The sequence below is a fragment of the Hydra viridissima genome, unplaced genomic scaffold (genome assembly GCF_058129835.1).
Source record: "Hydra viridissima isolate aposymbiotic clone 2 unplaced genomic scaffold, HvirCarnegie_v1 scaffold_9, whole genome shotgun sequence".
NCBI lineage: Eukaryota > Metazoa > Cnidaria > Hydrozoa > Anthoathecata > Hydridae > Hydra > Hydra viridissima.
Window position 1 is genome coordinate 13191477 of NW_028324308.1, and position 27632 is coordinate 13219108.

General features: G+C 28.9%; 2 protein-coding genes and 2 long non-coding RNA genes across 8 annotated transcripts; 2 read left to right on the plus strand and 2 right to left on the minus strand.

The window, feature by feature from the left end:
- The first annotated feature begins 1310 nt into the window (after positions 1-1310).
- LOC149884141 (antizyme inhibitor 2-like) lies at positions 1311-19966 on the plus strand. 5 transcript variants are annotated; one of them, XM_090096890.1, is made up of 9 exons: positions 1311-1354; positions 3369-3574; positions 9300-9462; positions 13518-13650; positions 17881-17969; positions 18121-18202; positions 18285-18368; positions 18526-18864; positions 19580-19966. In XM_090096890.1, the coding sequence occupies exons 2-9, from the start codon at positions 3370-3372 to the stop codon at positions 19754-19756; spliced, it is 1272 nt and encodes a 423-aa protein (XP_089953016.1). In that variant the 5' UTR covers positions 1311-1354; position 3369; the 3' UTR covers positions 19757-19966. The 5 variants fall into 5 exon arrangements, with proteins under 5 accessions (XP_089953016.1, XP_089953014.1, XP_089953017.1 ...); XM_090096888.1 differs by having other exon boundaries at positions 1314-1433; XM_090096891.1 differs by having other exon boundaries at positions 1353-1414.
- Positions 5015-5670, minus strand: LOC149884142 (uncharacterized). Its single transcript, XR_016455326.1, has 2 exons — positions 5533-5670; positions 5015-5451 (listed from the first exon to the last, which is right to left on the minus strand). It is a non-coding gene; the product is annotated as an uncharacterized LOC149884142 (long non-coding RNA).
- A 3934-nt stretch (positions 19967-23900) lies between the features above and the next one.
- On the minus strand, positions 23901-26465 carry LOC149884143 (uncharacterized). Its single transcript, XR_016455327.1, has 2 exons — positions 26107-26465; positions 23901-26067 (listed from the first exon to the last, which is right to left on the minus strand). It is a non-coding gene; the product is annotated as an uncharacterized LOC149884143 (long non-coding RNA).
- On the plus strand, positions 23913-25500 carry LOC145185071 (procathepsin L-like). Its single transcript, XM_090096894.1, has 4 exons — positions 23913-24326; positions 24554-24745; positions 24964-25235; positions 25336-25500. Exons 1-4 carry the CDS (start codon positions 23913-23915, stop codon positions 25433-25435), a joined length of 978 nt encoding a protein of 325 aa, XP_089953020.1. The 3' UTR covers positions 25436-25500.
- Positions 26466-27632: the final 1167 nt, after the last annotated feature.

Genomic DNA, 27632 nt, shown 5'->3' on the forward strand with positions numbered 1-27632 from the left:
CAAAAAGTTGATAAAATGCGATGAAATAATGTACATTCTTTTTTTAAATTCCCTTTTTAATATAAATTCAAATATGTATTGTAGAATGCATAAGTACAAATAAAGCTTTCATCTAAAGGTATTTAAAATGAATAAGAAAGAAATTCCAAAAAAATAATCGTCAATAACTTTACAATTTGTTAAAATTACATAAGGTTAAAATAACGAATCTGTCGTTCAGTGGTGATAACGAATCTGTCGTTCAGTGTCGTTCAATCTGTCGATAATCTGTCGATAATCAATCTGTCAATAATCTATTCAGGAAAGTTATTCTAAATATAATAAGCTATGACTGACCACGTGATTTGACACTTAATTTTAAGGATTTTTAAAAAGTGGGTTTAACCGATTTGTACTTTGAACGGCTTATTTCTAAGGAAATTAGTAAAGAAAGTTAATTAAACGTCAAAACGGATCTTTTTAACAAACTAGTTCAATTTTCAAACGCCATTTTTCCGCGAACCATATCAAATTTTGACCGGAAATTTTTAGGATTTCTTATTTACAACAAAATAAAAAAATAGACGAAAGTTAAAGAAAATCTGAAATGTATTTTAAGAAAATTTGAAATAAGGTTTGGAGTCGCCTTGATAACGTATCACTTAACAAAAATGCAAGCTTAGTGACAAAGCGAAAGTTTAATGTGCTATAAGAACAGCCGAAATTGATTGCTTAACTTTTCAATAAAATTTTAAGAAATGATTAATACTGTTTTATACTGGCAAATTTGACGGCTAGACGATGTGGCGGAGAGTGAAGCTCGACACAACATACTCTGGTGGGCCTCCTGGGCCCAAGGATGGCTGCGAATCCCCAAATAGTTTGTTTTTAGGCTTTCAGAACTTTCATTTTTTCCAGGCCTCGCAATCTTCTTTTCGGCCCTGATTGTATTATCGAGATGTAGCAGACTTGATTATATACTTAAAGCAAGCACGACAGGCTCTAATGAATCATGGTGTCCTGATAGATAAACTTTATGTTTTGTAAGCAAAAACCAAAATCAGAAATTTCAACAGTGACAGCATATCCAACGTTGTGGCCAGCATTTTATCCATTGTTGTTTATCAGTTTATTATAAATAATATAGTTCATACTATCATTTATATTGCACTCAAATTACTTAAATATATTTTACTTTTATTATGTATATACTTTTGTCATCTTTATATTACGAGATCATAGAAACGACACGTCGATAAATAATAATTATAAATTGTGACGTTCACATTGGTAATTAAAATCTGATTAAGAAGAATCCGGAACGCCCAATCGCATTATTTTTTTATGATGCAACTAAAACGTGATGGTTAAAAAAGTAAGTTTAAGAAAATCTCAATAGCACTTTATTAAACAAATGGATATCAAGCATTTTTTTGTAAGTACAGCGCAATAACGTAAGTATCTTCGAAATTACCAAACGAAAAAGGTCATCTTTGTTCCCACGTATTTTCTGTTAATAATTTTTGGTTATCATTAACGGCCAGTGACTTAACTTAATTCATATATACTGAATATTGAATAAGTTTCTGAAATAATTGTGTTGGCAGAACAAGATGACATCTGTGATTTTTTATCAAAAAAATAAAGCTGCATCATCTTTAATGTTTTCATGTATAATTAGCATTGGCGTTTTGATTTGTCCTTTAATGACGAATAAAGAACAAACTTTTATATCAGTCATTTGAAATAAATTGAATTTTAAAAAAATGAAAATTTAGACCAACAAAATTATAAGGTTCTAGAAAAAAATTTGTGATATCTCATTTAATGATTTTAGTTCAAACTTTTAAGACATTGCACAAAATTCCTAAAGTCAATTGGATATACTTGGGACAACAGGGGGTAATTTAGGACAAAAATATTAAATTAGTTTTAGTAAGTTTGGAACCCCAGTATTTAATAATTATTTAAATTAAAAGTTAGGTAATAACACAATTAAACATGCCGACTTCAATACCATGGGTGTCAAACTTGCTAAAGTTAATATTTTTGTTGCTAGTTACCCCCTGCTGTACCAAGTTTACCCAGTTGGCGGTGTTCGCTTTAATTCCTTAAACTTTTTTTTTCAAAGAAAATCATGTTTCGGATGAATTTACTTTTGTCGCACCATAAATTTGCTGTTTTAAACGTATAAAGAGTTCCATTTAAATAAACTTTAGAAAATTCGATTTATTCGATTGATATTGGAGCTTGCACTGTATTCGTTATAAATGGAAAAACCAAATCCCTATGCATTATGTACAATGGTGTCATTGTTTTAACGTACGTATTGTATAATTGGTGGTACGTATGGTACGTACGGTATAATTAATGCATAATTCTAACCTAAAAACAGCAGTTTCCAAAGAAACAAAAGTTAGGGAATTTTGTTTAATTAAATTGTTTTAAATAATCTGATGTCATGACAACCTTTTAAAAACAGAGGAACTTCCACAAAAGGTTAAAAGACAGTTAACTGCGCTTTTTCTCTCTTGTATCAATCTAAGAATAGATTAGAGGGTGCAGCACTTAGAATTGAAAAAATTCGAGATCAGCTCCATTTAACTCATGTTCGTCAAACAAGCTCATCAAATTCTTTAAATAAGTTACATTTTCAAATAGAAATACATTTCCAAGAGTTACAAACAAAAGATTTACAAAAAAAAAGGTATGTGAAAATGTTAGTTAACTATAATGTAAATATAAACTATCCCTAAACGGAGGAAAACAATCAGCGTTATAAAAAATTTTAAAACAAAATTAAAATGGGGAGTTTATTAGTGTTTGAATTTTTTTAAAAAGAATAAAAATTTTAAATAAAAGCACAAATTGTTAAGAATATTTATCCGATTTTAACAAATTAGATAAATATAGCTGGTTTATGCTTGGTTTTTAGATTTTCTAGGCTGGTAAACTGGTATCTAGAGTTATTAACAGCTGGAGATATACCTTTTTGACGTTCTTTTCTGGGTATATAATTGTTATATATAAGGTCAAGAGATACTAAAATTATCTTTTATTAGCCACTGTCTAAAAAGACTCTTTTTTTACCTTAGCACCCTTTAAGAACATTAAGAAAAAAAAAAGAAATTTTTATTCTGGAAGTATTTGTAATTACGAACTTTCATTCAAAAATTAACTTAACCTGGTTTTTATCTTGAATTGGTAAACGCATATTTAAACGAAACAGATCCTATAATTTACATTTCGCGACTTTTACACACTTTAAACTATGCGGAGCTTTAACAATAAATATTGAATAAATCTAATCCAGACGTTAAACTAAAATAATTTATTGCGGAAAAAAGATAGATTGACTTTTTAGTATATACTGCTTTTCTATCTCTTAGGATGAAGCTCGTCACAGTCTCTGATGGTAGCGTGTTCTATGACATTTTTAATGACGATTTCAACTTGAAGCAATACCTTCTTTTCAAAGTAAATTCAAGTGGTCGTGAACACCAAGATGACCCGTTTTTCGTATGCAACTTGGATGATATCGTTAAAAAATTCCTAAAATTTCAAGATCTCTTGCCTCAAATCAAACCATTTTTTGGTGAGTATTTTATTTGAAAATAAACAACGTGGGAAACATTTTTTTGAAAGTAAACAATGCGGGAAACATTTACTATGCGCTGACGTTCTTTAGATTGCCGCAATCGTTTATTACTTAAAAAAGGGTTTTTAATGAATATTACAAGTGAATTGGTGTTTAAAATATTATTATACTGATGACAGTTTTAAGTGCGTTATAATACTTTAAATCAACTGTCTGCTATGAAATGAGATGCTTTAAAATGATATATGTAGGCTGCCACAAAATGGCAGCCTATGTTTTTTTTTAAACAAAGCTACGGCGTAAACTACGGCGACCTCAGGGTCACCTTTACACTTCTTTTTTTTTTTTTTTTTTGATGAGCGCAGTAGATAAAATAATTTTTTGAAGATTAGATAAAGTTTCTAAGACATGTTACATAATATTAATATTCTGTTTTCTTTTTGTTTCTACAGCTTTAATCTCACTATTATCACCTATCCCTACATACTTTAGGCTTCTCCTTTTGAAATAAACGATTAATTTAAATAGAATAATTAGTTTTTATTATGTAAATTATACATTTCCATCATTTGTACCAGTATAAAGATAAAATGTCTTTTACCTTCGACAAAAAAATTTTAAAAATAGATTTCTGAATCATTGTGTCCCAATCATTGATTATGGCAAATACTTTGAATTTCTTTCGTAATATAAATTTTCTTTGTTACAAAATTTTAAAAAAAATAAATCTGGTATTAGACGCTCTGCAATAATAAAGAGGAGTTTTTTTTGTTTTCTAAAACTGTAAATGGTTTACATTCAAATTTAGCTGCATCGCACTATGCGTCGCGCTGATAGAAAAAAAGGAAATAGCCTTATAACTAGAGAACTATTTAACATTTTGAAGTAATTTTTTTAACAAAGCATCAATTATGAGATATTGTTTGTTTATACATATATTTATAAAAAAAAGTCCGGTCTTTTTTAAAACCGGTTTCATTCCGGTTTTTTAGTTGGTTTATCCGGACTAATTCGATTTTTGATTAAAAAGATATAAAACCGATAGTTTTTGATATTTTAAACTCTAAATCTGATATATCAATTTATCTTTTTTAGGGGTTACAGGCATTTTTAGTCTCCAACTTATATTTTCATGTTAAATAAAAAAGGAAATAGCAGAAATATTTTATTATAAGTAAAAGTGAAATAAATACTCCAGAAGTTCCATTCCCCTCAAATGCAGAATCAAGGTTCTGATGCTAAAATAGGTTTTTAACAATATGTGGCTATGAGAATAGCCTTTTTTTAAAAGTTGCTTATCAATTACAGCTGCATGGTTTAATGATGCTTCCTTGATTTCTTTTCTTAATATGAACCATTACTCTTTGACTTCCTAAAATTATTTAACAACAAACACTAAAATTTTAAAAAGTTTTGTTATTGTAAAAAATGGTATAGTTTAAGATAAAAACTATTTATTATAGAAATTATCTATCAAATTCTAATTTTAACAATTTTACATTCAAGAAAAAACTGTATTCACTGTAATAAATGTATATAATTGAAATATAATTAAAATTTTCATTCTAAACATGTCTCAGCAATCTTTATGTGGAGCAAATTTAATATCTACAACAAGCCTTCAAGAATTGCACTATGCATCACTAAGTAGAAATAGGACTTTAGACACATCTTTGAGGAAAACAAAAACATGGCAAAATTGAGTCAATTTGAGGCCAATTGATGCAACTTTTCCTCAAACATAAAAGTTTGGGATTCTTATGCTTCAACTTTTCTAACAATTAGTTTTTTGTTTTTTTTTCAAGCATAAAAAAACATGCTGTGTTGATTATGTGAAAAGATCTCAAAAATATCAGATTGGCTACCACCAGCACCTAAAATGTATCATTAATAAAATTAAACGATAACATTAAATATTTAAATTTAAGATATACATAGCTTTCTCCAATATTTACCTTAAGAACAGTTATCAGCTTAATCTTCTTGCAGTATAGCCTTAATACCTCTTGCATTTTGTTTTTCTTACAGTATAGGTACATATCAGATGTCATAAATAAATAATTAGCTGTATCCCTAGTATTTTCAGCAAAAGAAGTTAAACGTGCATGACGTACTCATGCAGTTTTGTTGGCTTTGTTCCTGGCTTCAATGGCACTCTCAGACAAAGAACCTATTGGATACTTAAAATATTTAATAAAAGAAACACCATGAACTACCATTCTATGCAAAGACTGTGACATTGGAATGGTTTTTAAAAACTGATCATTAGAAATGAGACCAAACAGACATTCAGATTTCTGCTTGAAAATTTTCACATCCGGTCTTGCTGTTGTACTATTCATATCAATGAGCAGGTCCCTAAATAGTTTCATCATAGTGGTATTCTTCCAGTCACAGATGGATTATTAAAGAATTTTCGTGCAACATTGCCAGTGTTGGATGTACAACTTCCCTTCCTGACAAAAGATACCCTTATTTTTAATTGTATTTTGAATAAGTGCTGGAGTTTTTTTTTTGTTTTCAATAAATTCTTGGCCATTTTTTGCTGCTATTTTTCTTCCTTGTTTCACTGCTGGAAGTTTGCAAGCAGTATTAAAAAAAAACTAACTCCATGCTGAATATCCACAATTGAAGATTTCAATATATTCCAAGTTTCAATATATTTTTGTCTGCATTTTTATCTTTATTCCAAATGGTTTCCAAATTAAACTCCTTAGGACTTGCTTGACATACATGACAGCACTGAGACGCAATATTTTTTAAAGCATTTTTGATACCACAGCATTAAGTGTTTTACCATCATTCATTGTGGTATAAATAGTTGACAAACTTGAATTTATAACAAAAGTATTGTCATGAAGTATAAGTTTACTTTTAATATTCTCTAAAGACAAAATTTCATTTTGTAAATGTTCAAACTTCTCTTGAATAAAACTAGCAGTCTCTTTGGAAAAACAAAACATAAGATGACGGGTTGCATCTGGACTATTTGGATTACAATTTTTCCATAGTATCTTTTTTCCACTTCTAATCTCCAACAGTACAAACACTTTACTATACACAGTGTAATCATCCACACCTTTCTTCATAGTTACTGCATTCTGAAACTCAGATTGGTCACTCTGACCATCACCACCCACTTTGCAAATAACATGTTATCACGTTCCTCCTGTGCTAAAACTTTAATAGAATTATCTTCATACTCCAAAAGATACTCAAACTCTCTAGAAACTGAATGTTTGATCATATTGAAGAGACTATATTTTACTTCAGTTTCTGAATATTTCACCTGCTCTGGAAATGTATGTGTTAAAAGTTGACGATGAGTGAATCAAGCCATTTTGATAATTTATAAAAACCATCGCAAGGTAAAACTGAATCAAATAAAAACTTACCGTATGTTATTAAACTTCGAAATTTTCATTTACTTCACAGAATTTAGTCGGTTTTTAATAAAACTCACAGTAGTAAAAATGATTTTAAAGCATGAGGTCACAGAGGTCGCCTCAATTTTTTTGCATGGCAGTAAAGTCGATTTGCAGTAGCTATATTTTATTTTAAAAAAACGAGGCGACCTCTGTGACCACATGCTTAAATTAATCAATGTTTAAGAAATCAAAAAATCAGCAAAAAAATGCTATTCAAAAACCTTTTTTTTCTATTTCTTGTTTTACATTCAATTAAATACATTATTATTTTAATTTCGCATAAAAATAATATAGAAATTCTACACTTATCATATATTTTGAAAGGATTTTAACAAAAAAGCGAGTTTTTTAAAACCTTAAAAAAACCCTTAAGATGTCAAAAGTTTAAAAAAACTAAAAATGATTTTTTTTTTTTATAGAGAATTAAAAATTGAATGCAAAAAGAAAAAACTTAAAAAGTTTAAATATGAAAAATCACTAAAAAATATGTACAAAATCCTATTTCCGCTTAGCGATGCATAGTGCATCGTTGGAATAACTTTAAGTAGTTATTCAAAAAATTTAGATATTCATTATATATATATATATATATATATATATATATATATATATATATATATATATATATATATATATATATATATATATATATATATATATATATATATATATATATATATATATATATATATAATTTGCTAGTAGCTATATACAATATAGCTATTAGCAACTAAAGCAAATTTATAGTATTAGAATAGAATATTATAGACAAGGTCCGGTATTAATCCACAATAAAGTTTGATACCTTTTTTACGTTTTTATTTGCTTTCGTGTTCCACAGATAGTATTTCCTGCAGTTAACTATTTCTTTTTTTTTTTTTGTTTTTTTGTTTTGTTTTGGTTTGTTTTTTCAGCCAAGCTTGATTTTAGACAATAAATACATTATTACATATTTGTAAATATAAAATAATTTTTTATTGTGTGAAAAGCTTCCTCGGTGTCTTTTGCTGCCTGACTTGCATAGAAGCATTTTTAAAGTATCCGGGATTTTTAAAGTATCCGGGATTTTTTTTTGTTGCTATTTTTTATTTAGTAGAAAAGGTTTCGTCTCAAAATCAATTAAAGTAATAATAAATAACGATACTGATAAAAAATAAAAACTTTTTAAAATATAGCTAACAAAAGTAATCATTAACCAAAGTAATAAAAAAAAATCCTTTCTTTAAGATTTCTCTAGAAAAATATTTCCCTAGTGCGCAGGCTCAAGTTTTTTTCATTACTTTGTTGAATAGTATTTTTTTCTAGATTTTCGCTTCATCTTTATTCAATTTAGTTTCGACCCAGATTATTCAATTTACATTCGACCCAGATGTTTTTAATCTGTCCAAGTCTATTTGTTTTTAATTTGCACATACCTATTCAATGCCTCATGTCCCTTCATATTCAAAACCTCACATCTGGCCATTTTCATTCCATGTATCAATCTAAAGCCATTTTCTTATTCCAAATATAATGTAAAAATGAAAAGAATTAGAAATTTAAAGAACATATAAATATGCAGTTTCTCTCTCTTTCATTAAAATATTTTTTTCTTTTAGTTGAAAGAGAGAGGGTTTATTTGAAGAGTAGTTCGAATTTAAATTTAAATACTAGGATGTAGGAGCAACTCTGGCGGGTCTGACTTTCGCTGGATTGCTTTTCTCTCTTCAAGAAAGTTACGATTGGTCACATCAAAAACGATTGGTTTTTTTTAATGTGCGTCATTTAACTACATAACAACCCAGAATTGCGCGTTCCATAAGATTAATATACGTTAGTGCGTTCATACCAAATGAAATAAAAAAACTCGCCGAACCACACCTAAAAATAATAATATAGGATAGTAAAATGATAAACGAAAACTGAGTTGATATTTAATTTTATTTCTATCAACTTGCTTTAAACATATTGTTGTGTATAAGTTATTATGAGATGGGGGAAAAGGGGTGGGGTAGTACATCACGACCGTACGCTTTCATTTAAAAATTGATTTGATGAAAAATGTAGAAACGGCGTCAACGATATAAGTATGCTGTGTGTTGTACTGTAAAATACTATCTAATATAGTTAAGACTGTTTGATTGTTTAATACAAGTGAAAAGTGACAAATGAAAAGTGAGGTTACACAATCAGAGAGAAACCTTTACTCGCAGAACAACTCAACAAAAAATAATTTATTAAGCTACAAAAATGATTGCATAAATTTATTAAAAATTTTTTTTTTCTTAAAACTAAATTCTTGTTTTATTTTACAGCTATTAAATGTAACCCTAACCCTGTTGTGATAATGCTACTGGCCCATCTTGGTGTGAACTTTGACTGTGCCAGCGAGGGTGAAATTAAAACTGTTCTCGATTTGGGTATTGATCCAGATAGAATAATTTTTGCTCATCCTTGCAAGCAAATTTCGTACATCGAGTAGGTTTTTATTTTTTATTTTTTTTATTGTAAATCTAATTTCAACTTTCTTCAATTTACAAGAAGCCATTTAAAGCTCAATTTAAGTTAGCTCTTACGAGTTAAGGGTATGCTTCTAAGAGCATTGTAAAAATATATATACAGAAGCGTGCCAAAGTTTATAAACAGTCAATTTTTTCCGTCATAAGTTTTTGATTTTTGACTAAAAATGAATGAAATTTTTAATAACTATTCCTATAATGTGACTATATCGTATGATTTATTCAAAAAAAATGATAACTTGTAATAAAAGGAAGAAATTCAAATTTTATTAAAAACATAACCGTGCAAAAGTTTATAAACATTTCCATATCCCATTAAGAAAGTTAAATTTTCATTAAGAAAAATGTATTTATGTTAAAATTAATTTATTGGATATAATATTTAACTTAACTTGAATTTAAAAAGTAATGGGAAAATCAAAGTAATCGTTAAGAGAAAAAAAAAATTAAATAATACGTGTTGCAGAGAAAGTTCCTTATAAGCAAATTTCTAAGCTGGTGGCTAAATCAACAATTAGCGTGCAAGTTAAGAGATATAGAAACCAAAAGACTCTTGGAAACAAGCATCGTTCAGGCAGGCCAAAGATAACTACAGAACATCAAGACAGATCTTTGGTAAGAAAATCAAGACGAGATCCCCGCAAAAGTGCTGTCGAATTAAATAGCATTTTGAGCAATAAATATGTTGTTAAGTGCAGCGTAGATATTACAAAATGTCTCCTGCATCAGCATAATTTGTTTGTTCATCGTCCTGCAAAGAAATGATTAATATAATTAAATAATCGCTCAGCCCAAATGAAATTTGCAAAAGATCATATGTATTGGATTGAAGCTTTGATTGCAACTGTTTTTGTGTTTAGTTTGATCTTGAAAGAGATTTATTTGGTGAAAAAAAACTCCGAAAAAACTGAAAAGTCATTTCTTGCGTCTCAATCGGTTTGAATGAAATAGAACTTGAATATTAGAAAACGGGTGCCATTATTTTAGTAAAGAAATTAATTTTACCAATTTCCTTTTTTTAAAGATTTGTCAAAGTAATCTCATATAGTAGCCAATCAAACATCTTGTAATTAAAAGTTTCGATTGTCTGTGGTTTTAAGTAAAGCCGGCTTCAAATAGGGTTTGTGGCACGCGACTAGGGTTTGTAATCCCGTGCTATATTTAAAATCCTGGGATTTCGGGATTACATTTAACTATTCCCGGGATCCCGAGATTAATCCCGGCATTTTTAAATACCTGTTTTTGAAAGATTTTAACATTATTTTACTAAAATTTTAAGGAAATTAACAACACATTCAAAATATGTTTAGAAAAAACTATTTATTAACTTACAAGGAAATTGTTTGGTTTTTTCATATTATACATTCTTAATTATTAAATTATAAAGAGTTCGTTGTTTTTATAGATAAAATGTACATTTTAAAATATTTTTGATTATTTTTAAAATAATTTTTGAGGAGGCAGAGTACATCCAAAGTTTCATCGTCCAGACAACTTCTTATTTTTGTTGCAAAAAGTCCGGCTGCGGAAAAAGCACGTTTAGCTTCTACACTGGTAGGCTTAATAGTCATTAAAAAAAACTATACGCTCTTTGTAAAAAACCACTACGTGTTCCTCCATTTTCAAACAAGAGCATTTCATTGAAGTTTCACTTACAACGTCTCACATCTAACTGGTATGCTGAGCAAATGTGCGATTTTTATAGCTTTATTAAGTTCTTCTGTTATTATTTTGCTCTTGAAAATGGCAAAAGAAATAGATTTAGATGGAGAGTCCGAAGAATCAGAAATAACTTCGAGTAGTACCTCATTTAAAACAGAAAGTTCAACTTTAGATTCAGACTCATAAGCTGTTAATGATGTAGCTAGATTTTAAGCATCTAGTTTTTCGAGTAACTCAACTATTAATTTGCGACATTTTATTGAAGACGGAATTGTTACAAGCTCTATTTCAGATTCAGACTGAACGTTGGTTCTACCATTGTGCAGATACTGAAGGATGATCCCACTTACATTGGTACGTTTTTGTTGCATTCGAAGGACGAGAGATGAATGCAATTTTTGATTTATAACGTTGTTAGCATCTTTAAGTTTTTTTAACATAAAAGTTTTGGCAACATCGGCTGTAAACAAGTTAGCATCCCGACGGCAAAGGGCCTCAACTGTTTCTTTTACTGGGATTAGCGCATTAATGATAGCAGATACAGTTTTAGTTTCATCATTAAATAAAGCCAAAGATTTATCTTCCGGTAGACTTATGTCTATTAATGCCTTTTGTATACAATTTTTAAATAAATAGACGCGTTAAAACATTGACAAAAGACTGTTTCATTTTTTCTTGCAGTCTTTTATTAGAGTTTTTTGCTTCCCAAATTCAGCCACAACATACTTCTGCAAGATATCGTTTTTTTTTTGGTGATCGTCTGAACATTACTACAAATTTTCGCACCTTTTTGATGTTGATGTTACCAGAACTGGACACAACTTACTTGAGTATCATCACATTGGTTTCCTCGATGCCTATTATGACTAGCATTGAGATCAACCAATTGGTTGTTGTCAGAGAAATCATTATCCTCGCAAAAGTTACTCTCTAAAAAATCGCCTTCTATATCTAATTGTTTGTCTCCGTCGAATTGCTGATCTATTTCTCTTTCTATATCCTGCTTTTGATATAGCACTTCAATAATGGCCAGTTACACACCATGGGCAAAACATAACTGTTGATTTACAGATAATATTCTCCCAACTTTTTTCATCACACTTGCTCCTTCAGTCATAATACCAACAATATCTTTTTGTAAATCAAGTCCATGTTGTGCAAACGTTTGTTCTAATAGCTAAATACACTAATCTGTAGATATTGATTCTGTTTTACGAATTAGGTCTAAGCTCCAGAACTGACAATTTTGTGCATGCAAATTAATATTCAAGTAGCAACGGTTACGCAGTGATGTCCATTCATCAAAAGATAAAGAAAATCTTTCTTCTACACCGAATTCAGATTTTTTTTGCCGGATATTTCAGTAATTAAAAAATTCCTTATTTTACATTAATCCACAACCGTTTTACACAATGTTGACTGTTGTGAATAAACATTTGAATCATGTAGCTATAGAACCTGCACGTATATCACTAGAAAGGCATATAAAGTTGAACGAAATCCCACAAGGACTTTTAATCGTGCAAGTGAAGCAGGAAAAGATTTTTCTTCTTGCTCCAATATCGGAAAATAATTGATTGACGTTTTGGTTTTTTTTGTTGGTGGTTCATCTCGTGTGTTTGCTGAAATAGTAGCTGGTGTGAGGTTTATTTTATGGACGGAAAGTAAGTGCGTATGGAGACCTTTCGTTGAGCCACCTCCAATTTTTAAAATCTTTTTGGAGTCAGTATACTTAAACACTGCTGTCTATCCTTTTTCTTGTTGTAAAAAATGTTTCCAAAAAAGTAGAATAACTTTTTTTGGTCATATTCCATGTAAGAAGTTTAAAGAAATTTACTGTTCAAATAACCAGCAATTTTAATTTAATTAAAATTAGTACTATAAAATAGTCACAAATAGATAACGTCTATTCGAGATAAAAATTGTAAGAAACTTAAATAAATGCGACTAAGCACCAACAAATTTAAGAATGTAATTGCAATCCAATTTCAATTATTATAATAAATCAAACCCAATTATTCAAAAACATAATTTTTATTATTGCAAGAATTTCGAATTTAATTAGTTTGAATTTGATTGCAATCGAACGAAAAAAATAGTTCAGTTATTTTCAACATGAAAATAATAAAATTTCAACCGAAGACGATTTTTAAAAAAGAATTAAAGGATTAAGCATTTAATCCCGGGATTCCCAACTCTAGCTTCAAAGCCTGAATGTTTTTACCGTGTTAAAAGTTTGTACCGTGTTAAAGTTTGTATCGTGTTAAATGTTTGTACCGTGTTTAAACCTAAAACTTTGATCGTGCAAAATTTACTTAAGAAAGTTTTAATTTTTTTGTTGTTTAATTTCAGATTTGCAAACGAAAGGAAAGTAAAGAAAATGACATTTGACAATGAAGCCGAACTCTACAAAGTAAAAGAGCATTTTCCCGGGGCGGAGCTTGTTTTAAGAATCAAGGTAGAAGACTCTAGATCAATTTTTAAGGTAATAAAGCAAAAGAAATCAATGTTTTTAAAATTCTTAGTTTTTACTAAAATAAACTAAATACTTCAAACTAAACTATGCTTATTTTTTACTACAATAAACTTAATTAAACTATGATTTATAAATGTATATTTAATTTTTAAAATTTATGTGTAAAAATTTGAATGATTTGTAAAAGTTTCTTGGTCAAGTTTCTCATAGTCAATCAGATTGCAGCTCATCAGAGTTTATCATTTGCAGCTCATCAGAGTTTATCATTTGCAGCTCATCAGAGTTTATCATTTGTGCTCTTTACAAATCTGCTTGAGAGTTTTTTTGAATTGTTTTGTGAATCAATTTATAAATATCCTCGATTGTTCCGTGTTGATTCCTGTCAATATTTTGAATTAATTATTTAGACTTATTGATACACTTTTAAAAAACAATTACCAGCAGGTGTTGATATTATTGTACTGAACTGTTGAAAAATTAGTTTGATCTATATATATATATATATATATATATATATATATATATATATATATATATATATATATATATATATATATATATATATATATATATATATATATATATATATATATATATATATGTATGTATATATATATATCTTTGGCGTGAGTATAAATCTAGGAGATAGTATAGCATGTCTGAAGCCTGAGGCTTCAGCAATTGATGTAGGTTCAGGCTGACACAAATCAAAAGCGGGGTGCCTTTTCGTAAAGGAGGATGATATAAGACCTAGGATATAAGACCTACCTTTCGTAAAAGAGGAATATATAATGACCTACACGTTCTTTTTCAACTCTTTCGAAGTTTTTTTTATTTAGTAAATGATGACTTAAAGTGGGTATAGAAATTTCATGCACGTATGCATGTATGCAGTGCTTTCAAAAGAAATAGATGCAGTAAAAAATTTAGTTCATTTTTTTTTCAAACATAATAAAACAGTAACCCTATTTGCTAAACAATATTTTTTTTATTACACAACAAGAAAATTATTTTTCCACAACTAACATATCAATAACAAATTCACTCTGTTACTTTTTCCATTAATTTTATCAAAGGAATACAAAAAACATACCGGAAAATGTTGTAAAAAAAATAGGCGCACAAACTTTTTAATTGATTTCCGCTCTAGTATCTAACTTTTATTCGTAATTACTTTGCTAATTTATCTGTTTGTTTGACAATTTCCTTCAAAGGGTTGCATAAAATTGCTTATGATGACCACTTTAGTAATATGTAAAGCCTTTTTAAATATTTTGATAAGATCTAAAAGCTAATATTCAGAGAAATGGGTCGAAAAGTAGTAAGCGAAGCAACAAAGTGGCAAAAAATAGGTATGAGGAATGGCTCAATGATCAGTAACAGAGAAGTAGTAAGAAGATTAAAAATTTCAGAGAAATGCGTCAGAAATACCCTTAAATTAGGCGGTCTTTGAAAAAATGGAAGCAAGTAATTTTCAATGATGAAAGTAACTTTGAAGTAATTAGCAGAAAAAGCAAAGTTTTTGTTAAAAAACTTAAATCTAAAAAATATAGTAATTGCTTTGTTGTACCGAGGTTATCGCCTAGTTGTACCAAGTTAACGTTAAAATTAAAGCAGCCCCAAATATCACCACCGCCACCTTGCGATGGGAGTTTGAAATATGAGGCTTCTTTAATTTCAACGGAGTAGGTGTGTGTAACATTTACGCAGGTTGAATCAACCAAAACACCAACGTAGAGTTGCTTAAAAACTGCATAGCTCAATCAGTAGATATGCTGATTGATCGAAACGAATGGTAAGAGTTTTAACAAGAATGGTGTCTACCCATACAGCTCGTAAAGTCAAAACATGGATAAAAGAAAAAAAAGTAGATTTATTGCCCTGGCCAGCTCTATCACCGGATTTGAATCCAACTGAATGTATTTAGGCTTGGATGAATAAAGAATTAGTCAAAGTCCGAATAAGATCCACAAATAGCCTAAAGCAAGAACTATATACCGTTTGGAGAAGAGTTCCAACCGAAATTTGCAACAATCTTGATAAATCGATGCAAAAAAAGATGTGTAACTTGTAAAAAGATATTTAAGGGATATTTTAAATACTTGTTTAGATGTTTATCTTTGTTGCGCCAATTTTGATATATCGCATTTTTTGTATTGATAATTTTGGTTATTATGTTTGATAACGTTTTAATATACAACTGTTTGTTTTAATATACAACTGTATGTTTTAACATACAACTGTATGTTTTAATATACAACTGTTTGTTTTAATATACAACTGTATGTTTTAACATACAACTGTATGTTTTAATATACAACTGTATGTTTAAACATACAACTGTATGTTTTAGTCATCCAAGATGCGAAATGTTTTAGTTTTTCCAAGATGCGAAATTCGTTTAACAAAAACATTTCTCGCAAATAAAAAAGAAGTTACTTCAATATCTTTTTTAGTTTCTATTTTATGATACATTGAATAAGCTTTAAACAACATAATCTTAATGCGCCTATTTTTTTTTTTTTTTATCTAGTATGAAGATTGAATAAACTTTTATAAAGATACAATAAAATAACAACGTAAACTTCTTCCAGAGTCAAAAAACGGCTTTATCCGACTTAAACTAAAAACACTTTTATTGTTAACTGTTTAACAAGCAATCCGAATGAAGTCAAAGGTTGTTTAATAGTGAAGCAAAATCAATGGGCTGACCTTCTGAAAGAATCAATGGGCTAACTTCCTAAAAGAATCAAGAGGCTAACCTCCTGAAAAGTATTAACAAATTAAATATATTTATAAAAACTGCAAGCAGACATACCGCTTTTCTTTTACGTTCTATACCTCCGTTTTTTGGTAAGCATACATATTTCATCTCCTTGATATTATTATGTTTTCACAAATTTTAAACAATCGAAATAACACAATAACTCTTGTGCAAATTACAGAGGGGTAAATTTTGCATTAGAAAAGATTTTTTTAAACAGCTTGATACTAAACGAATTGTATATGAATTTGTCATATTTGAGTTCTCATCAATAACTGCTAAAGGAAAGTCTCTAATATTTCATTATCATATTTAAATCACATCTTCCCATTTTACTTAAGATATCAATTACCAAGACATCGACATCATACAAGGTATTATGTTTTAATGCCACCATATAGTGGCACCCTAACTGAGTCTTTATCTACTTACTATTTTATTAGATCATAGAAACTAATAGCACTGAAAGCAGATATATTGACTTATTTTTAATACTCGGAGTCGAAAAAAATAGGCTTGTCACAATCAAAGTTGCCGTCTAAGAGAAGAAAAAACCATCAAGAAGACTCTTTTTGAAGACAATATCACCAACCAAGTTAATTTTGAAATCCAAAAATCTTTTTGAAAAAATACCTTTCTTGGTCACATAAAAATGATTTGTCATTTAACTATATAGCATTACACGATATAATATTTTTGTATTATATAATATTATACAATATTATATAATATTATATTATATTATATTAATTATACTATATTATATTATATTATATTATATTATATTATATTATATTATATTATATTATATTATATTATATTACATTATATTATAAATTTATTTTATACCTTTTTAATATTGTATTTACATTTGATATCATAATTTTTAACTTTAATTAAAATACCCAGGGTATCTTGGTTTGTTGAACTTCGTTAGTTGTTAAAAAGGGTTTCTCAAAAACGTTATTCTTCTGTAATTGATGATAAAAAATGACAGAACCTGACACAGTATCTTGAGCTAAAGCTAAACTCTAAATATCAGTTTTTAAAAACTATGATTTGGATTTGCTAAACTTAAAAAACGCGATTAAACATCAAAGTTGGCAAGATTAGATGTATAAACCTACCAAAACAGAATATCTGATATGCTGCTTTCCTCAATTATAACACAAATGTCCGATTGTTTGAGCTAGATGACAGAAAGTTTGTTTTAATAATTTTTTTAAAAAAAGTTTTTTTTACGAAATACTTTTTGAAAAATGTTCAGACTTCAACTTTTCTTTAAGATCTGCAAGAATATAAATTTTGAATTAAAAAAAATTTAGAGAATTTGAAAAAACAATAAAATTCCTTCTTGTATATAATAACTACTTAATGTCCAGTCCCTGGTTCTGAAAGAATCTAAGAGCTTTATTCCATACTTTTGATGTAAAATGTGCTACTTAAAACTTATGACGTTTATGATTTTTTTCCAGCTCGGAAAAAAGTTTGGTGCAAGTCTTCAAAGAACAGAAAAATTATTAGAACTTGCAAAAGAACTTGATTTGAATGTTATTGGTGCAAGGTAAATAATTTTTTTAATTACACGTGCGCTTGCGCAAGAATGTATTCGTGTAAAATTAATGAATTTTTTCAAAATCTATGAAGAGCGCAAATCTTTATAGTAATATAAGAAGTTTACAGTAATATAAGAAGTTTTTCGATTCACGTTTTAGTTTTCACGTCGGAACTGGTTGCTATGATGCTTCTTTATATTATGATGCGGTGAAATCAGCAGCTTTTGTATTTGAGCAGGCAGTTAGTAAAGGATTTTATTGTTAAAAACAAAACTTATTTGAATAACAAAACGAAAAAATTACAAGTTCTATGCTTTTCTTAGGAAAAGATTGGCTTTAACTTTACTTTGTTGGACATTGGTGGAGGATTCCCTGGTTTTGATAAAGGAAAAATTTCTTTTGATTTAGTAGGTTTTTATGTTACAATATGAAATTTTTTAACTACTTATATTTTAGTGTGCATAATTTACACTTAGTTCTGTGAACATATCTATTGACACTAACTGATATAATGTATTTGATACTAAACTCCTCTATTAATTTTGATTTTTCGATTTACTTTAGATAGCAACACAGATAAAACTCAGTATCGCTAAATTCTTTTCTCAAAAAAAAAATCTCAGCATTATTGCTGAACCAGGAACATTCTTTGTTGAATCGGCGTTTACTTTATGCTGCAATATAACATCCGTTAGGGAGGATGTTATTGACAACAAATCTGAGTTTATGTATTATTTGAACGATGGAGTCTACAACTCTTTCATGGACGCTCTCTTATCCAAGAAGCTTTATCATGCCTTCGTATTGATCGATAGTAGTAACAGCGCAGTATTCAAGTGCAGCCTCTGGGGACCTACTTGTGATTCATTGGACTGCATAACTAAAGAAACATTTTTGCCGAAGGTAATATACAAAAAATAAGATAATTTCTTCTTTTTTACTTTGCTTCGAAACCCTTTCAACGATTTGAAGCATAATGTATGTAGCTGTGATTAGTATTATAGTTCCTAGCACATAAATTATACTATTGTAATTTATGTGCTCGGAACTGTAATAATTTATAGTGCTATAAATTATGTGCTCGGCAGTATAATAAAATATAATGCTATAAATTAACATTAATCATCGGCGTTTGTTTTTTCCATTAGTAACAAATAATAACAAGTAAAATGCAAATTTCCATAAGCTTTTTTAAAATAAATCGAATTATCTGAAGTTTGATAAAGTAGAACTTTTTATGCCTTTAAAACAGCAAAAAATTATAGTCTGATATGTTTATATTCATGCTAAGCATCAGTATCTTGAAAAAAACGTCTCAAAATGCGTTTTTTAACAACAAATAACAAGACTCTGTAATTTGTTTCAAGATTAAAAATTTTTTTCCTTAATTGAAATATTCAAAGCATTTTCAAAAAAATCTTGAAATATTGAAGATGTTCTTGATATTTCTTAAAAAAAATCAAGACAAGAATAAAAAAAGTCATAAAACCATTGTTTTTACTTGTTACTTGTTTGTTTACTTGTTAATGTTTGTTTATTTTTAATCATTTTACAAATTAGTAAATGACATTGGAACAAAAACACAATTTTAATTATAAATATTTCTTTATTTGTGCAGCTCTCTGTTGGCGATTGGTTATATTTTGAAAATATGGGATCGTACTCTACGTCTCTATCAACAAAATTTAACGGCTACAATCCCCCTGTTGTTTACTATACATGTACAAAAATCATGTACGAAGATCTGCCGTTTACTAAAAAAAAACATCGCCTTGTTATGTTGAACTTTAAATAATGCTGTCACCCGTCTTATGATTAGCCTGTTCTTTTCAAGCCTAGTGCGTTCCTTTTTTTTCCCAACATTTTTTTCTGCATTAAAAGGTTTACCGAAGAAATAAAGAAATATTAACTTTTTTTCGTAAGCTGTTTAGGCAAAACTTTTTTTTGGTTTGTTATGATGTTTTTAAGTAAATTTAAAAATACATCCGGTAAAATGTCATCAATTTAAGCATTGGCGTTTGGTTTTTGGTTTTTAGCGAATAGTAACGCGTAAGGTACAAGGTTCTACGGTAAAAGATTTTTTGAAGTAATGTGTTTTTTGCATTAATCACTTCTTTTATGAAAAAATAAAAAAGTGATTAATGCAAAAAAAAAGCTTTAGAGGCTTGAAATGTTCTGTGCATAAAACAAAATTCTGAACAAAATGTAAACATTTTTCATTTAAAAATTAAAATTTAATGATAATAATATAAGACGATCGTTTTTTTTTTCTACACTTATAGGACATTTTCTTACAAGATGACGATTAATAATTGAGAAAACAAACCTATCTTTCGTATTTTTGATTCTTCAGTGGGAATGCAAAATAATTCGATTAATAAACGACTATAAAGTCATGTAAACCAAACAAAGAATTAAAAAATTTCATTTTTTATGGCATTTTAACAGAACAACAAAAGTTTTAAATCTTTTTTTTGCGATAAAATTTTTTTTCTTATTTGTGGCATTTTAACGGAAAAGTCTTAATTTTAAATAAAGAGTTTTTTGAAGACCTTTTTTGATTAATGTAATTTAAGTGATTTACACTGTAACCATGACAAACTGTGACATTTTTGAAGAAGATAAAACAACAATTACCGCTCCATTTTGAAAGTATAAGAAATATGAAGCTCTTTCTCTAAAGATAACTTTCTGAAAAGTTTTCGAAGGAACCTTATCAGTTTTAAGCTGCCTCCAATAAGATTGACATGTCAGGGAGAACGATTGTTTGCCATTTAAAGAAGCAACAAAACCAAGGAGGTCTGAAGAAACTGGTCCTGAGAATGTTTCAACTGAATTTGAAAAAGAACAATTTATAAATATTTAAGCAGGAATTTGTTTACATGTCTTATTAATTACTTTAAGGCCGCAAAGTTTTTTGACTGACTGCGGTTTTTTCTGAGTCAAAATTAAAATGCCGAAAGTCGCTATAAGTTTTTGGAGCTGATAAAACTCATGGCTCCTGATTCGTCAGGATAAATAGTCAGAAAAACTTGAAATTAAAAATTAAATGATAACTGACCAATAACTTTTTTTAGAGCTTTTGACGTCACCAATTTCAAAATATGCATAATTTTGTCAAGACGTTCTGAGTAACACTAAGTTAGGTTTACATCTCAGTTTTTAAGTTTATATCTCTGTAAGAGGACATAGAGCTATGTACCACCGGCAAAATCACAAAGAGTTACATAATGTTAAATGAAAAAGAAAGTTTCGAAAAAATTAAACTTAATGTTGGATACTGAAAAAGTCTGAAGATTTTTTCTAAAAAAATCTGCATTTTAATTTTAAAAAATAAAAAAAAATTCGCATTTTAGTTTTTAAAAATGAATTAATTTTTTTTTAAAAAAAGACCAAACTAAACAAATTAAATAAAAAGTTACACAAAGTTGCTGACCTTCTGATTTTATTGAAAAGCTTAAAAGACGAGAAACTTGTTATGAACAGAAAAACACTTGAACTGTTTCAAATTATTGTTTATGATGCGCTTGCTTGTGCTTTGTACAAGCAAGTGCTCAACCCACGCTGGATATCATTTTTAAGGAAAAATTTATGTAATTTCTGAGCACATGATGATAATAACGTAACCAAACTTTAGCGATGAGTAAAGTATTAATATCAACCAAGCGTTGAGCGATGAGTAAAATATTAGTAAATAAATAATATTAGTAAATAAATATTATTAACAAATAATGTTGGTCTAAAGTTGAATTAGGTTTGTGTGAAAGTTATGTTTGAAATTTTCGAAAAGGCGTCTCATTTAAAGAAATTTCTTTCCATTAAAATGATGTAGTAATGAAAAGATTTAAAAAAAAACTAGACCAATATTTTTAGTCTTCGCTGTTATTTTTCAAAAAAAACTTCGATCTGTTTTGAACAGCATTTTTAACAGCAAATAGAACTTTTTACACTATCTTCACTTATTTAACAAATAGAACTTTCTATCTTCACTTATTTAACAAATAGAACTTTCTATCTTCACTTATTTAACAAATAGAACTTTCTTCATATATCGCTCTAGTAAAACAAAATTCCCAGTTTTGAAAGGTCAATACACGTTCATAGTTATTACATAACTACTGCATTTACTACTTTAATTATTTTTGATTTGGGTCTTCTCAGCTATTGAGGTATTGTTTCAAACACATACACTCATGCACAAACCACACACACACACACACGTGCTCACGCACGCGCACGTACATACGCAAAACACACACACAGAGTCAACTTATAGTTATTTAGAAACCTAATATAAAACCATACCATTATATTAATCTATAATGCATATGCATCAAACTAGTATTAGTTATAAAGACATGGTTAGTTTAAATCTTTAATTCTTTTTGCTGTATTTTTCTCTTCTCTTTTATATGTTTTTTCTATCTGAATAATTTTTCATGTGTGTAGATAATTTTGGTTAAACAAATATTTATAGGGTATTTTAACATTTGTCTTCCTTACAATATATACATATTGCACTTTTCTTCAAAGGCAGACCGCATTAAAACAACTCTTAAGAATGTTTAAAATAAGTTCTGGACTAGAACGAAAAAGTTGCGATAAAGAAAAAATATGGCGAAAAAGAAATCGCAGTATTAAAAAAATATTGCTGATGTTCAGCCCGCAAAACTTTTGTTTCTGAAAAGATTTGATTGATGTTAAAAAGATTTGATGCTATTGCATGTCATAACAAATATAGAAGCTACAAACAAATATTTACTTTTAATGGGTTATGCATTAAGAAATCTTTTTTTTGTCTCAACGTCGTCACATTCAGCCTAAACTTTGGGAACTACGTGTGTTTCTTAAAGTTAAAAAAGAAAAGATTTTAGCTTAAAACATATTTCTGCGAGATTCTTGTAATCTTTATCGATAATTCATTTTTTTTTTTTTTTTTCTTTTTGTTATCTCAAATATTTACAACACTTCAAGAAATACACCAGCATTTTTTTACTTCGAGAACACCTCATTTCGTACACCATTTTTTTGTATAAAAAAAAAATTCACCAGCTTTTATATAAAATCTTTACACTTAATGTTTTGAAAGTAAAAAAATCCTGCAAACCTTATACAAGTGGTTTAATCAAGTAAATAAATTTACGAAGAACTCAACAAGATTGAAGATATAGCTAAAAATTTGACTTGTAACTATTATATTAGGAAAGCCCACTCGTCCACTAAAGTCTGTTTCTATGGACTGAAAATTGATCTTTTAGTTTTTTTGTGAATCTGAGTCGAGCGCAAGTCTTTGAAACCATACAATTACTATTAGACTATTCACAGCACAAACAGATAGTTTTAGCAGCTCACAAATCCTTAAGTTTTTATTTTATAGATGTCAACAATCAATAGCGGAACTGTTTTGAAAACTCTAGACGTTTAACAACAAAACGCTTTTTTTTATGCTAAAAAATTTGAAAAAGGTTTAGCTAAAAAGTTAAACGATAATTAGTAAATAAATTCAAAAAAAAAAAGATAAATTAGTACTTATTCCCAAAAAAAAAAGCCATCAAATCTAACAAAAAAGAGTAACAATCACAATAAAATTTATTTATGCAACTTAAAAAATCAAAATCGAAAATTTTCTTGATAAACAAATTACGTAAATTCAATACGCTTTCGAAATTTTCATGTGATTTGCTTTGTAAGCACACACAAGCTCAAGTAACGTAAATCACATGATTTAAGTGTATATTTTCTATATAAAAGCAAGTTAGACGTTTTTAACTTCAGGTTGATATAGGAAAGGCGTTGGTTTGAGATCATTCAACATTTCTGAAAACTTTGCACTTGGTAAAAATGACTATAACATTTTTGATGAAGACTTTCAAAAGTTTAATTTTTATTTGTCGAATTTTATTTGAAGGTTTATTATTTTTAATTCTTTTCATGCTTCAGGTTTCTCCAAAATGAAGGTTTTCGTATCACTTATGTTGTTGGGTTTAAGCCTTGCTTACACAATAGATAGACCAGCGACAGATGAGTCCTGGATTCAGTGGAAAATGGCTCACAATAAAGCTTATAGCCATGATGGCGAAGAACAAGTTCGATACGCAATATGGAAAGATAACATGAGACGTATTAGCGAGTACAACGCAGAAGGCGGAAGTGTTCAGTTGAAAATGAACCATCTCGGGGACATGACCACTACCGAGTTCAAGGCAACATACAACGGTTTACTCCCTCACCGCCACAACAACGGGTCGACCTTTTTAACTCCGAACAATTTAAGAGCTCCTGAATCAGTTGATTGGAGAAACGAAGGATATGTGACTCCAGTTAAGAATCAGGGTCAATGCGGTTCATGCTGGGCTTTCAGTGCTGTAAGTTTTTAATTCATAAATTTAAATTTTCGAAGTAATTTTATAATCGTTTTTACTTTTTTTTTTTTATTATAACTTTATGATTTTAAACAGGTGACACAAGTACATTTACATACTACTTAGCATAACTATTTTCGGATTATTTTTTGTATATCGCTAATATTATATGATGGTTAAAGGGAAATTTTTTTTTTTTAAACAAGAAGTACTTTCTTTCTCTAAATTAGACTGGATCACTTGAAGGACAACACTTCAAAAAAACTGGCAAACTTGTGAGTATCAGCGAACAGAATCTGGTTGATTGCTCTGGTGCTTATGGCAACAATGGATGTAATGGTGGTTTAATGGATAATGCATTTACTTACATCAAAGAAAATAAAGGCATTGACTCAGAAGCATCCTACCCTTACACAGCAGAGGTAATTTTACGCCCATTAAAATTAGTGCAGAAAATAAGTTACAAAATTAATTGATTTATAGTGAAAAATATCTTATATTTAGTTCTTATTAAGCGAAGGGACACATTCCCACTTGTCTATCTCACTTTAATATATCAACACGCTCTTTCACATTTTATATAGCATCATACATATTTACAATTGCTATCATTTTTACACTAAGCTTTTTTATTATAAAGGATGGTCAATGCAATTACAAGCAATCCAATGTTGCAGCTACAGATTCAGGATTCACTGATCTACCTGAAGGAAATGAAGAGGCATTAAAAAATGCAGTTGCATCAGTTGGACCTATATCTGTTGCAATCGATGCTAGTCACTTTTCTTTCCAATTCTACCATAAAGGAGTCTATAACGAACCTAGCTGTAGCTCAACTCAATTAGACCACGGTGTTTTGGTTGTTGGATATGGTTCTGAGTCTGGCAAAGACTATTGGCTTGTGAAAAACAGGTAAACAATACCACCCACACCCCCTCTGTTTCAAGCATCAGTTATTTTCAATGCTTACAAATACTTTAGATTTTATGATCCTTTTTTTTTTTTTATATAGCTGGGGAACTGGTTGGGGTCTCCAAGGTTATATTCACATGAGCCGAAACAAGAGAAATCAATGTGGTATTGCAACCAAGGCCAGTTATCCATTGGTTTAAGCAAGAAATAGAAGTTACTTTTGTAAAATCTTTTCTTATAGAGATATATTATCAGTTGCAATTTATTTATGTAAAATGTTTTAATCAATTTTCAAGGTATATTATTCTCTAAATGCAACAGAATCTTAGAGATGAATGATTTAGGAGTTAACTACTTTATTACATTAAATGTAAAAGGGAAGTATAAGTCTTCTTTTTAACATAACTATTCCTTTAACAACCACACTGCCAACTATTTTACAATCTCAGGAGTCCGAAAAAAAATACACGCGCGAATGTTCATGTGATGCGGAAATGAGAAATGCTGAAATGTCTAAATTGAAACTTAATTTCTTAATTGAAAAATACCACTAAATTCGATTGACAATAAAAAAGCGGAAACTTTCCGTTAAAACCGAAAAATCATGTTAAAATCTGCTCCATACTTGAACGGAAATTTTTCAAATAAATTTTGAAACCAAAATTTTTTTACATAAGCAATTAACCTGATATTTAAACAATAAAAACTCTCGAATTAAATAAGTTATAATTTCACCAACTTGCTTTTAAAAAGTGATGCTGACGCTGATGAAGTCGGTGATGCCAAATCGGTAAACAATGATTAACAGGAACTTAGCTGACAGCAGAGGAAACTGAACGAACATCTTTCTAATGAACGAACTCTTTCCAACTGAACGAACATCTTTCTAATGTAGTTTAGAGCTCCATCTCACTCTCTTTGTAAAACTTATTAGGCTTGACATCTGTCAAAGACCGAATAAAGTAAGAGCCTAGTGCAGCTCGTTCGCTATAAGATGATTTTGCTAGAAATGTTTGAAATATTTGATTAATAATACATTAATCTCTTGCACTGCAAGATGATTTATTTGCCAAACACATCTATACCTTTTATATCTGATAGGAAAAGCTTACATGGATTTTTGGCTTTGTTATGCAAAAAAGGAATGTTTAGTACTTTTAATAAATTAATTCGAATTATGAAATGTTTTCATTTTAAACGACGATCTTTTTTAACCTTAAAAAAAAAAAAGGGGGGGGGGGGGAGGCTGAAAGTGCAGTGGCGCCGAAAATCGAGAACTTTGTTTTGACCAACGGTAAATACCACTGATCTCAAAATATAACTGGATAGCGTATACGGGAAATTTTTTAAAATGCAGTTTTGGCCTCCCAAGATGGCGGCGGAACTAACGAATGGTGATTTGAAAATAAAGAAATTGATGATAATCAAGTTTTATATCTTAAGCTCAAAAATTGATAAATATATAAGTTTCTAATAAAAATCTAGTTATTTTATTTAACATAAGATTTTTTTCATAAAAATAACGGAACATTACATATTTACATAAATTTCAAATATAAATACTTTTTTATTTAACAAAACATGTTCTTACAATAAGTTTTTCTATAATAACTTTCTGTTTTTCGTTTTTTAGAATAGATATAATAAAATAAAAGCTCTCAGTAAAACTAAGTACAAATTTTAATTTTAATTTGCTTAAATTTAGTTTGTATAATAATAGTGTAGAAAAAGTATTTGTTTGCTTGTGCAGAAATCTCAAATTTCAAATAGTTAGCATTTGTTCCATAACTTATGTACCTTTTAGTTCTTAACTACCCAATGGCTGTGTGCTAGAAGGTTAATAACACAACAGCATGGTAGGCAGCTGATTTTATTTTTAAGATAAAATATTTTTTAGGCATTAGTTCATCAGATAAGCACTACAAAATTATAAATGCTGCATGAACTGCTGAGTGCTGAGATTACACACAACTCAGAGGTTCATATATATATATATATATATATATATATATATATATATATATATCATCATATCATATCATAAAAATATTTTTGATTGGTTTTTGAATAGGATAAGTTTTGGTGATTGCTTTATAAGCTTTTTTCCAGTTATTTTGGCAGTTTGTTTTTTACCCAGGAGATAAAGACGTATTTTTGCATTGTTTTCTGAACCCTTTTGGTTGGTTTAATTAAACCTCCTCTGTCTTTGAATTTTAAAAAACTTATTTGTTCGAAATGATAAGAAAGTACTAATGCATTCCAACATTTTATGCAGATAGTTTATTGTAAATTATTATTTTATGTATCATACATTTTTTGATAAGATACACAATGTTGATAATGTTTGATAACATACAAAATATATGTTTTCAAAAAATTCCCTTAATAAGTCGTTTT